The sequence below is a fragment of the Hemitrygon akajei genome, chromosome 31, assembly GCF_048418815.1.
Source record: "Hemitrygon akajei chromosome 31, sHemAka1.3, whole genome shotgun sequence".
NCBI classification, from domain to species: Eukaryota; Metazoa; Chordata; class Chondrichthyes; order Myliobatiformes; family Dasyatidae; genus Hemitrygon; species Hemitrygon akajei.
The window spans coordinates 26,897,111-26,921,632 of record NC_133154.1 but is presented as its reverse complement, the minus strand read 5'-3'; the positions used below and the strand labels follow the sequence as shown (position 1 = coordinate 26,921,632).

At 55.7% G+C, this 24,522-nt stretch overlaps 1 protein-coding gene across 1 annotated transcript in view; it reads right to left on the bottom strand.

Moving 5' to 3' along the window:
- Positions 1-24,522, bottom strand: part of LOC140719344 (liprin-alpha-3-like) — a 294,708-nt gene that overhangs the window by 16,307 nt on the left and 253,879 nt on the right. Inside the window, 10 exon segments of the mRNA XM_073033919.1 lie at positions 6,205-6,239; positions 6,242-6,274; positions 6,764-6,898; positions 6,901-6,955; positions 8,325-8,406; positions 9,677-9,770; positions 11,406-11,572; positions 12,807-12,955; positions 14,523-14,648; positions 14,650-14,764. Coding sequence (XP_072890020.1) covers positions 6,205-6,239; positions 6,242-6,274; positions 6,764-6,898; positions 6,901-6,955; positions 8,325-8,406; positions 9,677-9,770; positions 11,406-11,572; positions 12,807-12,955; positions 14,523-14,648; positions 14,650-14,764 — 991 coding nt within the window.

The window sequence follows — 24,522 nt, the reverse complement described above, 5'->3', positions numbered from 1 at the left end:
AGATTCTTAATCGATGTTGTTAGAGATTAGAGGGAGAAAGCAGGAGAATGTGGTTAAGAGGGACAATAAATCAGACATGATGGAATGGCAGAGCAAACTTGATGGGCTGAATGGCCTAATTCTGCTCCTATGTCTTATTAAAGAATGCGAAGGGTTGAATGGCCTCCTGCTGTCCCTATTTCCAATTTTCTTCAGGCCAGAGTCTGCCTGTTCCCTCAGGTGGACAGAACCATCTCACAGTCCTTAGTCAAGGCAGATCTACCCCCCATGGATGTAGGCCCCAACTAAACAGAGTATGTAAAGAGAGCTGCTGTGTGTGACCTGGCTGCATTTGCTAGGAAATGTCTGATTATGTCGTTGACTGCAGGGTGTTGCGGATGACATGGGAAGTGCCACCCTTACCACGAGTTAAAGACCATGAGCTTTTCTCTTCATGAAGTATTTCTGAAGCTGGAGACTCTTCCCCACGGCAGGGCGTCACTTCATGAGATCTCCTTGTTGAACCTACACTGTCCTTCAACGTACCCACCGGAATTCCTCTTAAAACACTTCAAAGTGTGACAGGTAAACTTTAAAGCTCCCAAGCAATGAACAAAACCAATGACACCTTTTCTTCGTGAACTTCAGTTTGGAATGTTACTTGCTTACTTTCATTGTTTGCATGATCTAGTTCTTTCTGCACACCGGGTGCTCACAATCTTTTGTTTTTAAATGGGTTCTATCGGGGTTCTTTGCTTTGTGGCTGCCTGTAAGGGGACGAAACTCAGGGTTGTATAAGGAATACATATGTTGATAATAAATGTATTTTGAACTTTTAAATCCATGCTGTTGTAGTTTGGAGCACATCACTGATTCTGTTCCTATATTCAATACTGTCAAATAAACTGCAGCATAAACACAAGCCAGGACACAGATCAGCTGTCTCTCTAAGTCAGGGGTGTCAAACTCATTTTAGGTCACGGGCCGGATTGAGCAAAATGCAGCTTCATGCGGGCCGGATCAGTCGGACGCGTGCGAACGCAGCTTTCGTTGCCTCCGTTTTTTCAGCCTGCTCTCATGTGTCTCAGTCTCTGCTATAACTACAAAGTGTTTCACTTTACAAATTCCGTTTCTTATGAAGAAGACTGCCGAATAAACACTAAAAACCCTGAAAACCTGGTACCTGAATAAACTCAGCATTAGCCATATCATACACCATAGGCGCTTCGATTACTGGGGCCAGCTGTAATAGTAATTAGATATTATCTCGCGGGCCAAAGATAATTCCACTGCGGGCCTTGAGTTTGACATATATGCTCTAAGTGGAGACAATGGCCTGCAGTGTAGTAGGATAGCTTTTTATTTATTTTTTTATTGAGAAAGCACAGAATAGGCCCTTCTGACCCTTTGAGCCTAGAAACCTCCTGATTTAATCCTAGCCTAATCACAGGACAATTACAAAGACCAATTAACCTACCGTCTGGTACGTCTTTGGACTGTGGGGGGAAAGCAGAGCACCCGGAGGAAACACACACCGTCACGGGGAGAACGTACCAACTCCTTATTGACTTTAGTGTTTCAGAGGGATTTGCGGGGAACGAGATTTTACACAGCGAGTGGCTGATGTGTGGAAGGAGGTGGTGGAGTCAGGTACAGCTTTCATATCTTGCTGTTACAAAGCAACACTTTTCACAATATCTGTCAGTGATAATAGACCTGATTCGGATTAGTCACTGTGTTCAAGAGGCGTTTAGACAGACACTTAAATCGGCGAGGTATAGAAGGATACAGTCCTATTGAGGGCAAATGAGATTAGTGGGGGAGGGGGGAAGGGGGAAAGGGGAGGGGTAAAGGGGGAGGGGGGAAGGGGGAAAGGGGAGGGGTAAAGGGGGAGGGGGAGGGGGAAGGGGAGGGGGGAAAGGAGGACATTACTGACAAACATTCAGTCCCTATTTCAATATAATTCCCCTAGAAATCCCTATGGTATGATTGACAAAGATGGGGGGAAAGGGGGAGGGGGAAAGGGGGAGGGGGAAAGGGGGAGGGGAAAGGGGGAGGGGGAAAGGGGGAGGGGGGAAAGGGGAGGGGGAAAGGGGAGGGGAAAAAGGGGAGGGGGAAAAGGGGAGGGGGAAAAGGGGGAGGGGGGAAAGGGGAGGGGAAAAGGGGGCAGGAAAAAGGGGAAGGGGTCAGCATGGATGAGTTGGGCTAAAGGGCCTGTTTCTGTGCTGTTTAACTTTGGACTTAAATGATGATAAATGACTGGCTACAATTAGTTTGGCCCCTGGGTGTAACACCAGCCTCCCACCAGTAGGAGACAGTAAAGCTCCACATCTGGCTACAGCAGCAAGTACCATATGTAAATTTATGAGCATTTCTATCTGAAAACTGCAGGCAACCTCTCGGCCCCTCAACCCTATCCCACTATTTCATGGCTGATCTGACTGTAACCTCGACACTGCACTCGACTACTCATGGTAACCTTGCAACCCTCACTTATCAAACACCTCTTAAAGGCATTCAGACTGCTACCACTGCCCAGTAAGCAGAATTCCAAAGACTCTCAGCCATCATGAAAAGAAATTCACCTCATCTTTGCCTTAAATAGGTGGACCCTTACATTAGAGAGCAACACCTAGCACTAGACCTGTCTCCACACCCACTCTATCAAACCGTTCACAATTTTTCAACCAACTCCCCTCTCCCTCTCTAGTACATATTTGAGTACAAACTTAGCCTGTCCTCCCTCTTAAGAGACAACATTCCCCTTCCAGGCACTGGTTGGGTGAACCTTACCCGAACTTGTTGCAAAACACTGTGGCCCCATCAATGCCCAATGCAACTGAAAGGTAACCTCCCTGGTTGTGCTTTTAATTCTTGCAACAATTTTCTCATTTCTCCCTGTGTCTGCAAACTAGTGTTTTGTAAATTCTCTGCATGCTCGCTCTACAATCTCCAGCCATTCGCAAGCCGTGTTTCTTTAAATTGCTGCCATGGTCAATTTCACATTTTCCATTTTCCAGAGCTTTAGCCATGATTTAACCCAACTATGACTCTTTGTTTAGGTGCAGTCATCTTTGTCAATCACACCATAGGAATTTTTAGGAAAATTTTTATCAAAACAGGGACTAAATGTTTGTCTGTAATGTGGACTAACCACGGTCAAAGCAGCAACACCTTTAACCTAAATTTATTATCAGAGTACACAGATGTCACCGTATAGAACCGAGATTAATTTTCTTGCAGGCATACTCAATAAATTCAATAACCAAGTTAGAATCAATGAAAGACCGCACCAATGGGGCAGACAACCAGTGTGCAAAAGACAACAAACTGTGCAAAAACAAAAAGAATGAAAAAAATAAATAATAATAAATAAATAAACAATAAATAAAGCAATTACCCTCACCACCTAATAACCAACAGCCCTGACACTAACCAATAAACATAGGAGTAGAGGGAGAGGATAATTCCGACAATCTGGCACCCACAGGTTGTGACTCCCATTAACATAACAAAATATTTCAATACACTTTCTGTTCTCCATTTACAATAAACAGTGAACTTAAAAAAGCTCAAGAAATATACAAACACTCCCACGTTTCTGAGTCCAGGTCCGGGCCCCCGGCTCCAGCTCTGGTCAGACGCCGGCTCACGGTCCGGACCCACGTTTCCAGGCCCAATCCCACCCACATCTCAGAGCCCTGGCCTCCTGGACACTGAGCCTCGCTCCAGTCACGCCCCTGGATCCCCGGCTCCAGTATCGGCTCCGGCCACAACCCAGACTAATGGGCGAGCCTGTTGCAGGAACGTCAGGATCTCCAAACAGCCAGAGGCTGGATCATCTGAATCGTGCTGGCATCTAAGAGGAACATTCTAAGTCTACGAATTCTTCAACAGAACATTCAGGAGGTGGTGGACGTTGACTCAGAGATTCATATTTTTGGTAAGAGGGGAGCAGAGAACACAAAATAACAAAAACAACAGAGCAACAATTGCAGGGTGTTTTAAACAAGGTACCAAGTGTATTCCAGCTAGCAATAGAGAGCCAGGGACATTAAATCTCATATCACAGTATCCACTCAAGCTGAGCCTTTACCACAGTGAAACACCCAGCTATCAAGAAAATAACAAGTTTGGGCAGATCATCGACAGCTCTTTCAATGGCTTTAAGGAGAGCGAAGAGGAGAAATGGCATTGGGTGACAGAGTCACAGCCCAGAAACAGGCCCTTTGGCCCATCTAGTTCATGTCGACCATCGATCACGCCCATAAGGAGCAAATTCCAGAGCTTTGAGCCGAGCTAGGTCAAATCAAGTTAGGTTTGTTCCAGAGAACTGCAGCGGGGCTGAGATTTCACCGAGTCAGAGAGCGTGGGATCACAGAGGGGTGTGAGAGTGAGAGCAATGTGTTTCCACGAGGCACGACGTGACTGGGAACCCGTACAGACGAGCGAACGCAGAGGCCGAGTGCGTGCGCTGGGGCATCGGGGTTTGGATGACCTGACGTTACGGGCGTTAACGGGAGCCGGCGCGAGTGCGCTGGGAGGGCTAGATCAGGAGTAAGAACGGCGTGGCTGGGAGTTTTGGACCAGGTAAGGAAGAGGGGCAGGTTAGATTCAGGTGGAACCGTGCAGGTTGAGTGACAGAGAGATGTCCGAAACTCCCCACAGGCTCAATGTCATCACCAAGTTTGCAAGGGTCTCGTTGGGTTTTGGGAAGGGAGGAAGTTTCTGCTCATCCAGTACAAGGTGTTAAATGATGTCTGATGCCAGGGGCAGTGGTGTGGGGTCTGGGGGTGGGAACTACTCTGGAGGCACCAGGAGAAAGAGCTGACAAAAGGAACACCCAACTTTAACCAACATGGAAATCATCCTGTTAGATAAAACTAGTTTCAAACTATCCCTCCCCTCCCTCACTTCCATCTTTCCACAGGGATCATTCCCTATGTGACTCCCTTGTCCATTCGTCCTTCCCCACTGATCCCCTTCCTGGCACTTATCCCAGCAAGCGCTTCACTGCCCCCTACACCTCCTCCCTCACGGCCATTCAGGCCCCAAACATTCGGAGATGTGAGGCGACATTTCACCCGTGAGTCTTTGGGGTCGTACACTGTGTCCGGTGCTCTCGGTGTGGCCTCCTGTATACGGTGAGACCCGACGTAGATTGGGAGACCGCTTCGCCGAGCACCTACGGTCTGTCCACCAGAACAAGCGGAATCTCCCAATGGCCACCCATTTTAAAGCCATTTCCCATTCCCATTCTGACATGTCAGTCCATGGCCTCCTCTGCCGTCACAATGAGGCCACAGTTAGGTTTGAGGAACAACACTTTATATTCCGTCTGGTAGCTTCCAACCTGATGGCATGAACATCGATTTCTCAAAGTACTGGTAATGCCCTCCTCTCCTTCCCCATTCCCATTTTCCTCTCTCACCTTATCTCCTTACCTGTCTATCACATCCCTCTGGTGCTCCTCCCCCTTTTCTTACTTCCATGGTCTTCTCTCCTCTCCTATCAGAGTCTCCCCTTCTCTAGCCCTGCATTTCTTTCACAAATCAACTTCCCAGCTCTTTACTTCACCACCCCCTGGTTTCACCTCTCACCTTGTGTTTCTCCCCTCTCCCCACCCACCTTCTTACTCTAACTCATCTTTTTTCTCCAGTCTCGGCCCGAAACATCGACTGTACTCTTTTCCATAGATGCTGCCTGGCCTGCTGAGTTCCTCCAGCATTTTGTGGTGTGTGTTGCTAAAACTATGCCAGCCTTAGTATAAAATGGTGAGGACCCCAGCAAAGTGCGGATGCCTCAGGACAAAGGGGAATTTGGCTGCAAGCTTGTACTGGAAGAGCTGATGTTGTCCTTAAAGTGGAGAAGATGGAGAGAGACGAGAGGTGAACGGGATAAAGGCAAGGTCACAGGGCAGAGATGTTCCCAGGGACATTAGGACTGAAGGAGGAGGGAGAGAGGAAAGAGCTTTTATTTGAACTTACTGCCATTAAGGTGATGGGAACAGAACTATTCTGGATCTTAAACAGGGAATTGGCGATATCCCACTGGGAAATAAACTGCTGGAAAAGAGTAAAGAATGGGAATGGTGGGTTTGCTGCACCAGGAGATGGCACAATCTCGATGGGCTGAATGTCCTCACTACAATAACAACTACCCAAGCAAGTGGTCATTAACATGAGAGCAGAGTCCTGCTGAGCAGCTAAGGGCCCACACACTCACCGTCTTTGTGGCTGCGGCCAAGGACTCCATCTCTCGTGGGTCACCCACACATTGCCCGTGTTCTGCTCACGTGGCCCAGGACGGTTCAGGCAGGTCAAAGGACAAGCAGAGAGCAGCCAAGAGAGAGAGGGAGACATGGGTTCAGAATCTTCATCCCAGCAAGGAACTGCACAGACATTATACACTGTCACCATGTTTACACTGACTTGCCATGTGGGACAAAAGGAGAGAGGGAAAAAGGGGAGGGGGAAAAGGGGAGGGGAAGGGGGAGGGGAAGCAGAGAGAGTTGACAGGAGGAGCGAGGGGAGGGGACAGGGAGAAAGGGAAGGCGGGACAGGGAGAAAGAGTGATGGAGAAGAGAGAGGGAGGGGATAATAAAGGTGGGAGAGGGAGAAGAATGTGTGAGGGAGGGGACAGGAGGAGCAAGAGAGGGAGAAAAGGATACAGAGAAAGGAATATGGGGAGGGGGAGCGGGGAAAGGGGGGGAAGATCACAGTGACAGATGGGGGACAGGGCTCTCCCAGGCCTCTGCCCGTACCGTGTCCGTACCATTCGCGATGTGGTGGGGGGCCGAGGGGGCTGGTGAGAGACACCATCTCCTGGATGGCCAGGCGGAGCTTAAGCCTGTGCAGGGGGTTACTGATCCCGATCTCCCGCTGGATCTCCGTGTCGGACAAGGCTGACATGATGGCTCGCTCTTGACGTTGGCTCTGCAGGCAGCCACGTACCAGGCCGGCATTCCAACCCACAGCTGGCGGGAGAGAACAAAGGCACCATGAACACACACACACACTGTCGGTCCGCTCAAGGTGAAGACCCACTGGCATGGAGTACTGATCACAAGCTACTGGTCCGAGTCCCGACGAAGTGAAGTTCCTTTATTAATTCGTGTAAAGATTGGCCTGCAGGGAAGGCCAGCTGGTTCACTAACATTCTTCAATCACCCGGTCTGGGCCATAGGTGACTGTATCTGCCTGCTCTCTGAGATGGCCCAATTCACAGGGGCATTAGGGATGGGCATGCACCCAGAGACCACGAAAGAATAAATGAAAAGCCCATTCATTTAAAAATATTACCAGATATAAACCTGCAGTCTGCCTCTTGGGCCAGGGACTGAGTGCCCGGGACTTTGGCTCTTCAGAGTGAGAGTGAGAGTGAGAGTGAGAGTGAGAGTGAGAGAGTGAGAGAGTGAGAGAGTGAGAGAGTGAGAGAGTGAGAGAGTGAGAGAGAGAGAGAGAGAGAGAGAGAGAGAGAGAGAGAGAGAGAGAGAGAGAGAGAGAGAGAGAGAGAGAGAGAGAGAGAGAGAGAGAGAGAGAGAGAGAGAGAGAGAGAGAGAGAGAGAGAGAGAGAGAGAGAGAGAGAGAGAGAGAGAGAGAGAGTGTGAGAGAGAGATAGAGTGAGAGACAGAGAGTGAGAGTCAGAGAGTGAGTGTGAGAGAGAGAGTGAGAGAGAGAGAGTGAGAGTGAGAGAGAGAGAGAGAGTGAGAGACAGAGAGAGAGAGAGAGAGTGAGAGTCAGAGAGTGAGTGTGAGAGAGTGTGAGAGAGAGTGAGTGTGAGAGAGTGTGAGAGAGAGTGAGTGTGAGAGAGAGTGAGAGAGTGAGTGTGAGAGAGAGTGAGAGAGTGAGTGTGAGAGAGAGTGAGTCAGAGAGTGAGAGAGTGAGTGAGAGTGAGAGAGAGAGTGAGAGTCAGAGAGTGAGAGAGAGAGTGAGAGTGAGAGAGAGAGTGAGAGAGAGAGTGAGAGTGAGTGTGAGTGAGAGAGAGACGGTGTGAGACTGAGAGAGTGAAAGTGAGTGTGAGAGTGAGAGAGATGGTGTGAGACTGAGAGAGTGTGTGAGAGTGAGAGAGTGTGAGAGTGGAGAGAATGTGAGAGTGTGAGAGTGACAGAGTGAGAAAGTGAGAGTGAGTGACAGAGTGTGTGTGAGAGAGAGAGAGAGAGAGAGAGAGAGCAAGGCCCTTTGGCCCATCACCTCTATACTAACCATCAACCACTCATCTACACAAATCCTACACAGATCCCACCACTCCCACGCTCCCTAGCAGCCAAGTAACTCGTGGGGTGGCGCCTCTGTCAGGACACCACCGAGCGCCCTGCCTCCAGATCAGGCACAAGATGCTGTCACCTCCAGCCACGCCACGACGGTGGGTCCATCCCAGGAGGCAAACGGGAGACCCTGACGACAGGCTTCTTCCAACAGCTCATGTCTGCAAAGCAAGAGGGCATTTCTTCAGTGAGAACAGCCTTGGAGAGTCAAGGTTAACAAACAATGCAGGCACTGGAACAGGCCATTTGGCCCAACATTCTGTACTGTACCAGAACCCAGTCATCAACGTAATTTACCCACAACAGATCACCGTTTCATTTTGAGTTACTTTTCCTGCCACATTATGGGGTCGAGAGATGATTGTGTTTTACACGCGGCACCCCACCCCACTTAATTTTGTACATGGGAACCTTCCTCCACCGGTGGAGAGGTTTCAGCCCGTGTTTATCAGTGTAAAATTTTCTGTGTCAGGACATTTGTTTCAGTTACAGACCAACTCCAGTGTTCTGCCTTCAACCATTCAGAAATCCCACCAGTCCTGGTTACATCACTGGGTAATGTTTCCTGCTCTTTGTTCAGACTCTCTGGGGCTCTAATTCCACTGCTGTCCTTAAACCTACTGGGTTCACTGGGGCAGTTATAGCCAGGGGTGGTATTGGGGACAAACTCTCACTACCTATTAAATGCTGCCAATGGCGTGCACCTTAAATAGCTTCTGACGTCCAAGTCCGACTCCTGGTCTTCTCATGTGTCTTAGCTACTAAGCCCAGCAGAACCGTTTCTGCTGACAGGGGATGGGGTGAAGGTGGGTCACTGGTGCTCCAGGCAGATGGGGTTGGCAGCTCATCTAGGAGAAGGAAAACTCTGATCTCAAACCTCCGCTGCCTTGCGGCCGCACCCGCTCAAGGGAATGGCTTCGGGGAGTAAATCCCGAGGGAAAAAATCTGGAGCTGGAGTCCCTGAGGCAGTCCGACATTGAGTTCAACGCTGGCTGGCGACTCCGGCGACGCCGCTGGTGCCGAACTGTATCGGTCTCTGCCGTTCCTTCGGGTTTATCAGATGCGTGGAGAGGGGGAGCCCGCTACATGGGCAACAGCTCGCTCTCCATATCGTACCGCCTAGACTTGGTATCTAGACAGCTAGGACACAATATCCATGGTCAACCCTGATCGACGGAGACCTTCGCTCATTCACATAATCTACACAGGAATTAAAATTTTGTTGGATATTAATAACATCCATTGACCAGATAATCTGTTGAGCCAGCACCTCTGATGTTGCAAACGCACTGGATAATCGTGTAGTCACCGCATTGGGGTTTGGGTTAGGGGGTTGGAATTCCAGTCGGGGTCGGAGTCAGGGTCAGAATGCGTGCTCAGCACTTCGAAGGATTCTGATCTGTGTCCAGTAAGGGGAATGGGCAGACGTACTTTTTCTTATTCCTTCGGTCTTTGTCCACCGGTCCTCCCAGTTTCGAGAGCCCCAGGGTGTCTTGTGGAGAGACCTCCGCGTCCGGTGTCCCTGCTGAGGAAGAGACAGACGACCGAGTGTTAACATCCTGTTCCCGGAGCGCAGTGAGGGAGATGCACCCCCCCCACCTCCAAAAGCAGTCTGCCATATTTCCAGGGAGCGTCTGCACCTCCCGAAGGTTAAACACAGAAGAAAATTCATCCCATCACGTGGGCTAATCCACTAACCCCTTGCGAACCCTCTAGTCATTTTTCGCTCTTTATTGCTAACCCTATGCCTCGGGGCTCTCTGATGTCTTAGTAACCCTCTCTGGCCCAACAACCTGTGAGTGCCAGCGATCCCAGCTGCCCTGAGTGTTACTGGCTTTGCTCCATCGCGATTCGCAACTAGATCCACTCGTTCCTCCGCTAAACACTCGTTCAATGTTCTTTCAGACAGATTCCTTCCTCCTTTGTCTGACGGGTATCAGTGTCAGATTTTAGTAAAGCTTCTCAAGCCCCTGTTGAGGATTACTTACAACCTACGCGGGCGACCACAACCCTAACCACCATGCTGGAAATATCCAATCTAACCTTTTCTGAAGTGAAGCAGCTTCAGCTACTGGTAGTATTGAAGTCCCCAAAAACTCCCCGTTAAAGTCAGAGAGCTGGTTCTTCAGACTCAACGTCTCCCAAGATCTTCAGACGCACGGTCCGACATTAATCCACTCAGACTTTACCCCTTGCTCACTCACCGTGCTAATTTCCAGCACACTATTACCTTACCAATCAGGGTGTGCCTGGGATTATAACCATATAACAATTACAGCACGGAAACAGGCCATCTCTGCCCTTCTAGTCCGTGCTGAACGCTTACTCTCACCTAGTCTCACCAATCTGCACTCAGCCCATAACCTTCCATTCCTTTCCTGTCCATATACCTATCCAATTTTTTTTTAAATGACAATATCGAACCTGCCTCTACCACTTCTACTGGAAGCTCGTTCCACACAGCTACCACTCTCTGAGTAAAGAAGTTCCCCCTCGTGTTACCCCTAAACTTTTGCCCCTTAACTCTCAACTCATGTCCTCTTGTTTGAATCTCCCCTACTCTCAATGGAAAAAGCCTATCCACATCAACTCTATCTATCCCCCTCATAATTTTAAATACCTCTATCAAGTCCCCCCCCTCAACCTTCTACGCTCCAAAGAATAAAGACCTAACTTGTTCAACCTCTTTCTGTAACTTAGGTGCTGAAACCCAGGTAATATTCTAGTAAATCTCCTCTGCACTCTCTCTATTTTGTTGACATCTTTCCTATAATTTGGTGACCAGAACTGTACACAATACTCCAAATTTGGCCTCACCAATGCCTTATTTTACAAGGATGTGGGAGGAAACCAGAGCACCTGGTGGAAACCCAAGCGGTCACAAGGAGAACGTGCAAACTCCACACAGACAGTGCCGAAGCCCGGATTGAACCAGGGTCTCTGGCGCTGCAGTCCCACTCAATCCCTGCTCCGCATCCCGGAGGATCATCTCATTCAGCGATTGAGCCCCCTCAGGTCACGCCGACGCTGCGACAAACGGGACAGGGCTCGCCAGACGGACTGCTGGAGTTTGGCGCTGTTAGGAGATGTACGAGCCGGAGACACTCGCGCCCCTCCGACGGGCATCATCAGCTCAAACGTTAACCCACCTCCTACCTACCTTGTGACGGAGAGTCCCTGACACCGTGCCCCAGCCGACCTTTCTCCTTCTTTCCAAACAGCCGGCCAATCGATGACTTGATGCTCTTCTTCTTGGGCACCTTGTGCAGGGAGTCCTGACTGCTGTTGCTGCTACTGCTGCCCAGGCCATCGTGGAAACCTGACAGACTGAGAGCCATGAAGGGACATTGTGAGCTCAGGTACGCCCCATCCGCCATCAACCGGGCACGTGGGATTTACGCTCACCCTCACCGGGAGGGGTTCTGGTCTGTCTCACGCAAGGAACGTCGAACACTAGAGCGCAGCAGAGGCCCTTCGGCCCACAACGCTGTGCCGACCCTCTAACCTGCTCCAAGATCATTCTAACCCCTCCCTCCCACCTAGCCCTCCACTTCCCTTCCCATCCTTGTGCCGGTCGAAGAGGGGTGACCCTGGCGAGACTTCGGCTCTGAAACACAGGGCGTACGTCAGAGTTCCTTTCAAGGGTCACATTTCACCACGGAGGAACCTCTGGACCCTGGAGGTTCTGCGCCATTGGGAGACGCGGGTCACCCACCCTAGGGATTTGGTGCACCCTCAGTACCACCACAACACCCACCCAGACGGGCGGAGGAAGGGAACGCCACAGTCTAATCCCCTCCCCACAGGGTAAACACTCCCTCCGTCTTGGCTGCGGTACATTGTTAAATTAACACAGTTCAAAGGCGGTACAGTCTGACGCACTGTCACACTAAGCCTTACGCTGTCAAGTCCGCCAGTCCCACCAGACCTCCCGTCAGTTCTCTCACCTGCACAGTTTGCATCATGTGGAGACACATCTCCATGATCTCAGATTCCTCCATGACAACAGCCACAGCTTTTAAAGCCGTCACGTCTCTCTACCGGACGTGACCACTGCTCACTGGGAAACAGGCCATTGGGCCCGACAGGCTGGTGCTGGACAGTGCTCTCCACGCAAGCCTCCTGCCCCTTTCCCTTTCTTCCAATGTCATCTACAGTCTACAGACGTTGCACAAAACGCTGTCAAATATTATTTACCCCGATTCCAAAGAGCTGAGGGGGTGGCTCCACAGATCCGACTGGGCAACGGCAACTTCCTTCCTCTGGACCCAACCACCCTCACACACACACAGATGCATCTCTCAGTTCTTGGTGGGATTTCGAAGTACGTCTCCAGGACAAGAGTGTAGAGCTCTGGCTAATGAACTACCGCAACCTCGTCCCCTGTCCCAGCATCCTCCCTTGTTCCCCATGAGAATGAGCTCCCCCCTCACCCGGGCGAGAACCTTGTCCAGAACCCGCCGCTGAAACCGAGTGACCCCCCCCCCCCTCCCCCGCGGGCTCATCCCCAGTCGAAGCGCTGCCCCTCGCCGCCATCCCGGCCCTCCGGCCCCTCACTCACCCGCGAGGCTCGCGGCCGTCGTCCAGGGCGCTGGCCTGCAGAGCCTGGGTGACCCGCTCCAGTCGCACGGCACGAGGGGTCGGCGGAGGGGACGTCTCGCACTGGATGGTGGTCTTGTCTTCACGGGAGTCTTCCCGACTCAGGGAGTTCTGGCAAAGGGACAAAGATTTCATTTTATTGTATTTTAATGAGATACAGCGTGGAATAGAGGTCCTTCCGGCCTTCGAGCCAGCAATTCCACTATTTGATCATAGACTGATCATGGGAGAATTTACAATGACTAATAACCCTACCAATCGGTAAGACTGCACTGTGAGGAAACCCATGTGGTCATGGGGAGAACGTATAAACTCCTTACAGGCAGCAGTGGGATTTGAACCCACGTCACCTGTATTGTTGTAGCCACTACGCTACCGAACGACCTCAGTCTGTCAATGGATCACCTGATCTGCTACAATGCAGAAACACCACATTTGAAAGGCTGATCAATGGGGTTGGTACGTCCAGGTCTATAGAACGATGGCAGTGTGGGGGGGGGGGGGGGGGTTGCGTTCAGCCCATTGAACCAAGAGCTGGAAACACGGAAAAGACTCAACAGGTCACGCAGCATCTGCAGAGAGAGAAGCAGTGAATGCTTCAGGTCTCTACCCTTCGCCTGACCTGAGAAAGAGAGAAAAGCAAGTTAGGTCTGTAGCACCGAAAGTGGGAAAGGGATGGGCAGAACAGGGGGAGTATCTGTAATACCGCGAGATCAAGTTTGTGAACGGGGCGTGGGCACACACAAGACTACAGGTGCTGGAGGAAGGAATACTCAGTGGGTCAGGCAGCATCCGTGGGGAGAAAGGAGATGGTCAATGATTTACATCAAACCCCAATCCCGATGCAAGGTCTCAACAAGCGACGTCACCCACCCCGATCTGCAGGATTCCTCCCGAGTTCAGCTTTTGCTGAACAGCGTAGCAGTTAGCACCGGGCGAAGCTTCCCCACCTCAGCAACGAGTTGCGGGACGTGGGCGGCTGCTCAGACGCATTGAGAAGGGAATCTGAAAGGGTGGCCTTTCTCCACACGGAGCTGGGAACCCCGACAGTTCTCCCCAGAGCTCTCCGCGCGCTCAAAGCCAAACAGTTTCTGAGTAAGGCAAGGAGAGAGTTTGGGGAATTGTTAGGAGGGTGAGGTGGCCCATGGGTTCAGCCACCTTACTGAATGGGGAAAAGATGGAAGGACCTGGCTGTGGGGCCTCAAATTGTTGCCCATACATTTACCTTCTCACAATTTCAAACAAACAGATGAAATGCCACTCTACTGGGTGGGGCACCAGGAATTCCAGAAGTCATTCACTGTGATTCTACCACTGATGGAAATAGAGTTTGTTTTCAACCGATACCTGAACACAGAGACAACAGGAAGGCACAGCCCACAGAGGCTCATTGTGGGGTCTGGAGTGCGCAGGATTGGTCCCTACAACTGTCCGCCTGAGTAGTCAAGGTCAAGGAAAGGGTCAGCTAAGCAAAGTCCTGCCTTTTCCTGCAAAATTCCTTTCAGTGAATGCAGACATCACTAACTACCCCTGGGAAGATGGTGATGAGCTGCCTCGTATCTTGCAATCACACACCCACCCCCCCCCACCCCACAGCTTCCCCCACTGGCACTGGATTTGATCGACTGTTGGGTTTGAACCCCCTCCCTCGGGGAGCCGGGCTGACTGCGGCACTTACCGCGTTCCCGATACTGAGCCGGTCACACTCTCGGGCTGGGCTGTGCGGAGTCATCCTGGGGGTGGAGTGTCCACTGTTGGGCGGCGAGGGGCTGGCGAGGGTGGAGGCAGTGACCGAGTGCGGGAGGGGTAGTGGCTGTGCGATAGCGGCTAGACTGCTGTCCCTCCAGGGTCCCGCTGCCCACCCGACTCTCGATCTCTTCTGCCCGCAGTTCCGTGGTCTCCTTCTCCTCCTGAATCATCCTGCAAACAAACGATGGATCTGAGTGCAAAGGGAACAGCTCCTCTCACGGAGTACACGGTCATCGAGGGAACGGCTCCTCTCACGGAGTACACGGTCAGCGAGGGAACACCTCCTGTCACGGAGTACACGGTCAGCGAGGGAACGGCTCCTGTCACGGAGTACACGGTCATCGAGAAAACGGCTCCACTCACGGAGCACACGGTCATCGAGGGAATGGCTCCTGTCACGGAGTACACGGTCATCGAGGGAACGGCTCCTGCCACGGAGTACACGGTCATCGAGGGAACGGCTCCTCTCACGGAGAACATGGAGAGTGGTGAGGGTGAAGGTGGGGAAGGAGGGGGGATGGGGAGGGGAGGTGCATGTGTGTGTGGAGTGGTTGTGTATAAGGGGATGTGTGGAGGATGTGTGTGGAAGGGTGGAGGGTGTGTGGAAGGGTGGAGGGCGTGTGTGGAAGGGTGAGGGGTGTGGAAGGGTGGAGGCTGTGTGTGGAAGGGTGGAGGGTGTGTGTGGAAGGGTGGGGGGTGTGTGTGGAAGGGTGGGGGGTGTGGAAGGGTGGAGGCTGTGTGTGGAAGGGTGGAGGGTGTGTGTGGAAGGGTGGAGGGCGTGTGTGGAAGGGTGGAGGGCGTGTGTGGAAGGGTGGAGGGCGTGTGGAAGGGTGGAGGGCGTGTGGAAGGGTGGAGGGCGTGTGTGGAAGGGTGGAGGGCGTGTGTGGAAGGGTGGAGGGTGTGTGGAAGGGTGGAGGGCGTGTGTGGAAGGGTGGAGGGTGTGTGGAAGGGTGGAGGGTTTGTGTGGAAGGGTAGAGGGTGTGTGTGGAAGGGTGGAGGGTGTGTGTGGAAGGGTGGAGGGTGTGTGGAAGGGTGGAGGGTGTGTGGAAGGGTGGAGGGTGAATGGAAGGGTGGAAGGTGTGTGGGGAAGAGTGGAGGGTGTGTGTGGAAGGGTGGAGGGTGTGTGTGTGGAAGGGTGGAGGGCGTGTGGAAGGGTAGAGGGTGTGTGTGGAAGGGTGGAGGGTGTGTGTGGAAGGGTGGGGGGGGTGTGTGGAAGGGTGGGGGGTGTGGAAGGGTGGAGGCTGTGTGTGGAAGGGTGGAGGGTGTGTGTGGAAGGGTGGAGGGCGTGTGTGGAAGGGTGGAGGGCGTGTGTGGAAGGGTGGAGGGCGTGTGGAAGGGTGGAGGGCGTGTGGAAGGGTGGAGGGCGTGTGTGGAAGGGTGGAGGGTGTGTGTGGAAGGGTGGAGGGTGTGTGGAAGGGTGGAGGGTTTGTGTGGAAGGGTAGAGGGTGTGTGTGGAAGGGTGGAGGGTGTGTGTGGAAGGGTGGAGGGTGTGTGGAAGGGTGGAGGGTGAGTGGAAGGGTGGAAGGTGTGTGGGGAAGAGTGGAGGGTGTGTGTGGAAGGGTGGAGGGTGTGTGTGTGGAAGGGTGGAGGGCGTGTGGAAGGGTAGAGGGTGTGTGTGGAAGGGTGGAGGGTGTGTGGGGAAGGGTGGAGGGTGTGTGTGGAAGGGTGGAGGGTGTGTGGAAGGGTGGATGGTGTGTGTGGAAGGGTGGAGGGTGTGAGGAAGGGTGGATGGCGAGTGGAAGGATGGAGGGTGTGTGGAAGGGTGGAGCGGGTGGAGGGAGTGTGGGAAGTGTGGAGGGTGTGTGGAAAGGTGGAGGGTGTGTGTAGAAGGTGGGGGGTGTGTGTAGAAGGTGGGGGGAGTGTGTAGAAGGGGTGGGGTGTGTGTGGAAGGGTGGAGGATGTGTGTGGAAGGGTGGAGGGTGTGTGGGGAAGGGTGGGGGGTCTGTGGTGAAGGGTGGAGGGTATGTGGGGAAGGGTGGAGGGTGTGTGGGGAAGGGTGGAGAGCGTGGGGAAGGGTGGAGAGCGTGTGGAAGGGTGGAGAGCGTGTGGACAGGTGGAAGGTGTGTGTGGGGAAGGGTGGAGGCTGTGTGGAAGGGGGGAGGGCGTGTGGAAGGGTGGAGGGTGTGGGTGGAAGGGTGGAGGGTGTGTGGAAGGGTGGAGAGCGTGTGGAAGGGTGGAGGGTGTGTGTGGGGAAGTGTGGAGGTTGTGTGTGGAAGGGTGGAGGGAGTGTGTGGAAGGGTGGAGGGTGTGTTTGGAAGGGTGGAGGGCGTGTGGAAGGGTGGAGAGCGTGTGGAAGGGTGGAGGGTGTGTAGGGAAGGGTGGAGGGCGTGTGGAAGGTTGGAGAGCGTGTGGAAGGGTGGAGGGTGAGTGGAAGGGTGGAGAGCGTGCGGAAGGGTGGAGAGCGTGCGGAAGGGTGGAGGGTGTGTGTGGAAGGGTGGAGTGTGTGTGTGGAAGGGTGGAGGGCGTGTGGAAGGGTGGAGGGCATGTGGAAGGGTGGAGGGGGTGTGGGGAAGGGTGGAGAGCGTGTGGGGAAGGGTGGAGGGCGTGTGTGGAAAGGTGGAGTGCGTGTGTGGAAGGATGGAGGATGTGTGGAAAAGGGTGGAGGGTGTGTGGGGAAGGGTGGAGGGTGTGTGGGGAAGTGTGGAGCGTGTGTGGAAGGGTGGAGGGTGTGTAGAACGGTGGAGGGTGTGTGAAAGGGTTCGGGGTGTGTGTGGAAGGGTGGAGGGTGTGTGTGGAAGGATGGAGAGCGTGTGGAAGGGTGGAGAGCGTGTGGAAGGGTGGAGGATGCGCGTGGAAGGGTTGGGATGCGCGTGGAAGGGTGGAGGGTGTGTGTGGAAGGGTGGAGGGTGTGTGGGGAAGGGTGGAGGGTGTGTGGGGAAGGGTGGGATGTGTGGGGAAGGTTGGGGGTGTGTGTAGAAGGTGGGGGGTGTGTGTAGAAGGTGGGGAGTGTGTGGAAGGGTGGAGAGCGTGTGGAAGGGTGGAGAGCGTGTGGACGGGTGGAGGGTGTGTGTGGAAGGGTGGAGGGTGTGTGGAAGGGTGGAGGGTGAGTGGAAGGGTGGAAGGTGTGTGGGGAAGAGTGGAGGGTGTGTGTGGAAGGGTGGAGAGCGTGTGGAAGGGTGGAGAGCGTGTGGAAGGGTGGAGAGCGTGTGGAAGGGTGGAGGGTGTGTGTGGGGAAGTGTGGAGGTTGTGTGTGGAAGGGTGGAGGGTGTGTGTGGAAGGGTGGAGGGTGTGTTTGGAAGGGTGGAGGGTGTGTTTGGAAGGGTGGAGGGCGTGTGGAATGGTGGAGAGGGTGGGGAAGGGTGGAGGGTGTGTGGGGAAGGGTGGAGGGCGTGTGGAAGGGTGGAGAGCGTGTGGAAGGGTGGAGAGCGTGTGGACGGGTGGAGGGTGTGTGTGGACGGGTGGAGGGTGTGTGGAAGGGTGGAGGGTGAGTGGAAGGGTGGAAGGTGTGTGGGGAAGAGTGGAGGGTGTGTGTGGAAGGGTGGAGAGCGTGTGGAAGGGTGGAGAGCGTGTGGAAGGGTGGAGAGCGTGTGGAAGGGTGGAGGGTGTGTGTGGGGAAGTGTGGAGGTTGTGTGTGGAAGGGTGGAGGGTGTGTGTGGAAGGGTGGAGGGTGTGTTTGGAAGGGTGGAGGGTGTGTTTGGAAGGGTGGAGGGCATGTGGAATGGTGGGGAGCGTGGGGAAGGGTGGAGGGTGTGTGGGGAAGGGTGGAGGGCGTGTGGAAGGGTGGAGAGCGTGTGGAAGGGTGGAGAGCGTGTGGAAGGGTGGAGAGCGTGTGGACGGGTGGAGGGTGTGTGTGGAAGGGTGGAGGGTGTGTGGAAGGGTGGAGGGTGTGTGGAAGGGTGGAGGGTGAGTGGAAGGGTGGAAGGTGTGTGGGGAAGAGTGGAGGGTGTGTGTGGAAGGGTGGAGAGCGTGTGGAAGGGTGGAGAGCGTGTGGAAGGGTGGAGAGCGTGTGGAAGGGTGGAGGGTGTGTGGGGAAGTGTGGAGGTTGTGTGTGGAAGGGTGGAGGGTGTGTGGGGAAGTGTGGAGGTTGTGTGTGGAAGGGTGGAGGGTGTGTGTGGAAGGGTGGAGGGCATGTGGAATGGTGGGGAGCGTGTGGAAGGGTGGAGGGTGTGTGGGGAAGGGTGGAGGGCGTGTGGAAGGGTGGAGAGCGTGTGGAAGGGTGGTGAGCGTGTGGAAGGGTGGAGGGCGTGCGGAAGGGTGGAGAGCGTGCGGAAGGGTGGAGGGTGTGTGTGGAAGGGTGGAGGGTGTGTGTGGAAGGGTGGATTGTGTGTGTGGAAGGGTGGAGAGCGTGTGGAAGGGTGGAGGGTGTGTGTGGAAGAGTGGAGGGTGTGTGTGGAAGGGTGGAGGGTGTGTGTGGAAGGGCGGAGGGCGTGTGGAAGGGTGGAGGGTGTGTGTGGAAGGGTGGAGGGCGTGTGGAAGGGTGGAGGGCATGTGGAAGGCTGGAGGGTGTGTGGAAGGGTGGAGGGCGTGTGGAAGGGTGGAGGGCGTGTGGGGAAGGGTGGAGGGTGTGTGTGGAAAAGAGTGGAGTCTGTGTGTGGAAGGGTGGAGGGTGTGTGTGGAAGGGTGGATGGCGTGTGGAAGGGTGGAGGGAGTGTGGAAGGGTGGAGCGGGTAGAGGGAGTGTGGGAAGTGTGGAGGGTGTGTGTGGAAAGGTGGAGGGTGTGTGTAGAAGGTGGGGGGTGTGTGTGGAAAGGTGGAGGGTGTGTGGGGAAGTGTGGAGGGTGTGTGGGGAAGGGTGGGGGGTCTGTGGTGAAGGGTGGAGGGTGTGTGGGGAAGGGTGGAGGGTGTGTGGGGAAGGGTGGAGAGCGTGTGGAAGTGTGGAGAGCGTGTGGACGGGTGGAAGGTGTGTGTGTGGAAGGGTGGAGGGCGTGTGGAAGGGTGGAGGGCGTGCGGAAGGGTGGAGAGCGTGCGGAAGGGTGGAGGGTGTGTGTGGAAGGGTGGAGGGTGTGTGTGGAAGGGTGGATTGTGTGTGTGGAAGGGTGGAGAGCGTGTGGAAGGGTGGAGGGTGTGTGTGGAAGAGTGGAGGGTGTGTGTGGAAGGGTGGAGGGTGTGTGTGGAAGGGCGGAGGGGCGTGTGGAAGGGTGGAGGGTGTGTGTGGAAGGGTGGAGGGCGTGTGGAAGGGTGGAGGGCATGTGGAAGGCTGGAGGGTGTGTGGAAGGGTGGAGGGCGTGTGGAAGGGTGGAGGGCGTGTGGGGAAGGGTGGAGGGTGTGTGTGGAAAAGAGTGGAGTCTGTGTGTGGAAGGGTGGAGGGTGTGTGTGGAAGGGTGGAGGGTGTGTTTGGAAGGGTGGAGGGTGTGTGGAAGGGTGGAGGGTTTGTGTGGAAGGGTAGAGGGTGTGTGTGGAAGGGTGGAGGGTGTGTGTGGAAGGGTGGAGGGTGTGTGGAAGGGTGGAGGGTGTGTGGAAGGGTGGAGGGTGAATGGAAGGGTGGAAGGTGTGTGGGGAAGAGTGGAGGGTGTGTGTGGAAGGGTGGAGGGTGTGTGTGTGGAAGGGTGGAGGGCGTGTGGAAGGGTAGAGGGTGTGTGTGGAAGGGTGGAGGGTGTGTGTGGAAGGGTGGGGGGGTGTGTGGAAGGGTGGGGGGTGTGGAAGGGTGGAGGCTGTGTGTGGAAGGGTGGAGGGTGTGTGTGGAAGGGTGGAGGGCGTGTGTGGAAGGGTGGAGGGCGTGTGTGGAAGGGTGGAGGGCGTGTGGAAGGGTGGAGGGCGTGTGGAAGGGTGGAGGGCGTGTGTGGAAGGGTGGAGGGTGTGTGTGGAAGGGTGGAGGGTGTGTGGAAGGGTGGAGGGTTTGTGTGGAAGGGTAGAGGGTGTGTGTGGAAGGGTGGAGGGTGTGTGTGGAAGGGTGGAGGGTGTGTGGAAGGGTGGAGGGTGAGTGGAAGGGTGGAAGGTGTGTGGGGAAGAGTGGAGGGTGTGTGTGGAAGGGTGGAGGGTGTGTGTGTGGAAGGGTGGAGGGCGTGAGGAAGGGTAGAGGGTGTGTGTGGAAGGGTGGAGGGTGTGTGGGGAAGGGTGGAGGGTGTGTGTGGAAGGGTGGAGGGTGTGTGGAAGGGTGGATGGTGTGTGTAGAAGGGTGGAGGGTGTGAGGAAGGGTGGATGGCGAGTGGAAGAATGGAGGGTGTGTGGAAGGGTGGAGCGGGTGGAGGGAGTGTGGGAAGTGTGGAGGGTGTGTGGAAAGGTGGAGGGTGTGTGTAGAAGGTGGGGGGTGTGTGTAGAAGGTGGGGGGAGTGTGTAGAAGGGGTGGGGTGTGTGTGGAAGGGTGGAGGATGTGTGTGGAAGGGTGGAGGGTGTGTGGGGAAGGGTGGGGGGTCTGTGGTGAAGGGTGGAGGGTATGTGGGGAAGGGTGGAGGGTGTGTGGGGACGGGTGGAGAGCGTGGGGGAAGGGTGGAGAGCGTGTGGAAGGGTGGAGAACGTGTGGACAGGTGGAAGGTGTGTGTGGGGAAGGGTGGAGGCTGTGTGGAAGGGGGGAGGGCGTGTGGAAGGGTGGAGGGTGTGGGTGGAAGGGTGGAGGGTGTGTGGAAGGGTGGAGAGCGTGTGGAAGGGTGGAGGGTGTGTGTGGGGAAGTGTGGAGGTTGTGTGTGGAAGGGTGGAGGGTGTGTGGAAGGGTGGAGAGTGTGTGGAAGGGTGGAGGGCGTGTGTGGAAGGGTGGAGAGCGTGTGGAAGGGTGGAGAGCGTGTGGAAGGGTGGAGGGTGTGTGTGGGGAAGTGTGGAGGTTGTGTGTGGAAGGGTGGAGGGTGTGTGTGGAAGGGTGGAGGGTGTGTTTGGAAGGGTGGAGGGTGTGTTTGGAAGGGTGGAGGGCATGTGGAATGGTGGGGAGCGTGGGGAAGGGTGGAGGGTGTGTGGGGAAGGGTGGAGGGCGTGTGGAAGGGTGGAGAGCGTGTGGAAGGGTGGAGAGCGTGTGGACGGGTGGAGGGTGTGTGTGGAAGGGTGGAGGGTGTGTGGAAGGGTGGAGGGTGTGTGGAAGGGTGGAGGGTGAGTGGAAGGGTGGAAGGTGTGTGGGGAAGAGTGGAGGGTGTGTGTGGAAGGGAGGAGAGCGTGTGGAAGGGTGGAGAGCGTGTGGAAGGGTGGAGAGCGTGTGGAAGGGTGGAGGGTGTGTGTGGGGAAGTGTGGAGGTTGTGTGTGGAAGGGTGGAGGGTGTGTGTGGAAGGGTGGAGGGCATGTGGAATGGTGGGGAGCGTGTGGAAGGGTGGAGGGTGTGTGGGGAAGGGTGGAGGGCGTGTGGAAGGGTGGAGAGCGTGTGGAAGGGTGGAGAGCGTGTGGAAGGGTGGAGGGCGTGCGGAAGGGTGGAGAGCGTGCGGAAGGGTGGAGGGTGTGTGTGGAAGGGTGGAGGGTGTGTGTGGAAGGGTGGATTGTGTGTGTGGAAGGGTGGAGAGCGTGTGGAAGGGTGGAGGGTGTGTGTGGAAGAGTGGAGGGTGTGTGTGGAAGGGTGGAGGGTGTGTGTGGAAGGGCGGAGGGCGTGTGGAAGGGTGGAGGGTGTGTGTGGAAGGGTGGAGGGCGTGTGGAAGGGTGGAGGGCATGTGGAAGGCTGGAGGGTGTGTGGAAGGGTGGAGGGCGTGTGGAAGGGTGGAGGGCGTGTGGGGAAGGGTGGAGGGTGTGTGTGGAAAAGAGTGGAGTCTGTGTGTGGAAGGGTGGAGGGTGTGTGTGGAAGGGTGGATGGCGTGTGGAAGGGTGGAGGGAGTGTGGAAGGGTGGAGCGGGTAGAGGGAGTGTGGGAAGTGTGGAGGGTGTGTGTGGAAAGGTGGAGGGTGTGTGTAGAAGGTGGGGGGTGTGTGTGGAAAGGTGGAGGCTGTGTGGGGAAGTGTGGAGGGTGTGTGGGGAAGGGTGGGGGGTCTGTGGTGAAGGGTGGAGGGTGTGTGGGGAAGGGTGGAGGGTGTGTGGGGAAGGGTGGAGAGCGTGTGGAAGTGTGGAGAGCGTGTGGACGGGTGGAAGGTGTGTGTGTGGAAGGGTGGAGGGCGTGTGGAAGGGTGGAGGGCGTGTGGAAGGGTGGAGGGGGTGTGTGGAAGGGTGGAGGGCGTGTGGAAGGGTGGAGGGTGTGTGGGGAAGGGTGGAGGGTGTGTGGGGAAGTGTGGAGCGTGTGTGGAAGGGTGGATGGTGTGTGTGGAAGGGTGGAGGGTGTGTAGAACGGTGGAGAGTGTGCGAAAGGGTGGAGGGTGTGTGTGGAAGGGTGGAGAGCGTGTGGAAGGGTGGAGAGCGTGTGGAAGGGTGGAGGGTGTGTGTGGAAGGGTGCAGGGGGTGTGTGGAAGGGTGGAGGGTGTGTGTGGACGGGTGGGGTGTGTGTGGGGAAGGGTGGAGGGCGTGTGGGGAAGGGTGGAGGGTGCGTGGGGAAGGGTGGGTGGTGTGCGGAAGGGTGGGAGTGTGTATGGAAGGGTGGAGGGTGCGTGGGGAAGGGTGGGTGGTGTGCGGAAGGGTGGGAGTGTGTATGGAAGGGTGGAGGATGCGCGTGGAAGGGTTGGGATGCGCGTGGAAGGGTGGAGGGTGTGTGTGGAAGGGTGGAGGGTGTGTGGGGAAAGGTGGAGGGTGTGTGGGGAAGGGTGGAGGGCGTTGGGAAGGTTGGGGGTGTGTGTAGAAGGTGGGGGGTGTGTGTAGAAGGTGGGGGGGTGTGTAGAAGGTGGGGGGTGTGTGGAAGGGTGGAGGGTGTGTGTGGAAGGGTGGAGAGCGTGTGGACGGGTGGAGAGCGTGTGGAAGGGTGGAGACCGTGTGGAAGGGTGGAGGATGTGTGTGGAAGGGTGGAGGGTGTGTGGGGAAAGGTGGAGGGTGTGTGGGGAAAGGTGGAGGGTGTGTGGGGAAGGGTGGAGGGCGTGGGGAAGGTTGGGGGTGTGTGTAGAAGGTGGGGGGGTGTGTGTAGAAGGTGGGGGGGTGTGTAGAAGGTGGGGGGTGTGTGGAGGGTGGAGGGTGTGTGTGGAAGGGTGGAGAGCGTGTGGACGGGTGGAGAGCGTGTGGACTGGTGGAGAACGTGTGGGGAAGGGTGGAGGGTGTGTGTGGAAGGGTGGAGGGTGTGTGGAAGGGTGGAGGGTGTGTGGAAGGGTGGAGGGTGTGTGGAAGGGTGGAGGGTGTGTGGGGAAGGGTGGAGGGTGTGTGGGGAAGGGTGGAGGGTGTGTGTCGAAGGGTGGAGGGTGTGTGTCGAAGGGTGGAGGGTGTGTGGGGAAGGGTAGAGTGTGTGAGGGGAAGGGTGGAGGTTGTGTGGGGAAGGGTGGAGGGCGTGGGGAAGGGTGGAAGGCGTGAGGAAGGGTGGAGGGTGTGTGTGGGGAAGTGTGGAGGGCGTGTGGAAGGGTGGAGGTTGTGTGGAAGGGTGGAGACCGTGTGGAAGGGTGGAGGGTGTGTGGGGAATGGTGGAGGGGTGTGTCGGGAAGGGTGGAGGGCGTGTGGGGAAGGGAGGAGGGTGTGAGGAAGGGAGGAGGGCGTGTGGAAGGGTGGAGGTTGTGTGTGGAAGGGTGGAGGGGGTGTGTGGAAGGGTGGAGGGTGTGTGGGGAAGGGTGGAGGGTGTGTGTGGAAGGGTGGAGGGTGTGTGGGGAAGGGTGGATGGTGTGTGTGGACGGGTGGGGGTGTGTGTGGACGGGTGGGGTGTGTGTGTTGAAGGGTGGAGGGTGTGTGTGGAAGGGTGGAGGGTACGCGTGGAAGGGTTGGGGTGCATGTGGAAGGGTGGAGGGTGTGTGAGGAAGGGTGGAGGGTGCGCGTGGAAGGGTTGGGGTGCATGTGGAAGGGTGGAGGGTGTGTGAGGAAGGGTGGATGGCGTGTGGAAGGGTGGAGGGTGTGTGGAAGGGTGGAGCGGGTGGAGGGAGTGTGGGAAGTGTGGAGGGTGTGTGGAAAGGTGGAGGATGTGTGTGGAAGGGTGGAGGATGTGTGTGGAAGGGTGGGGGTGTGTGTGGAAGGGTGGGGGTGTGTGTGGAAGGGTGGGGGTGTGTGTGGAAGGGTGGAGGGTGCACGTGGAAGGGTGGAGGGTGGACGTGGA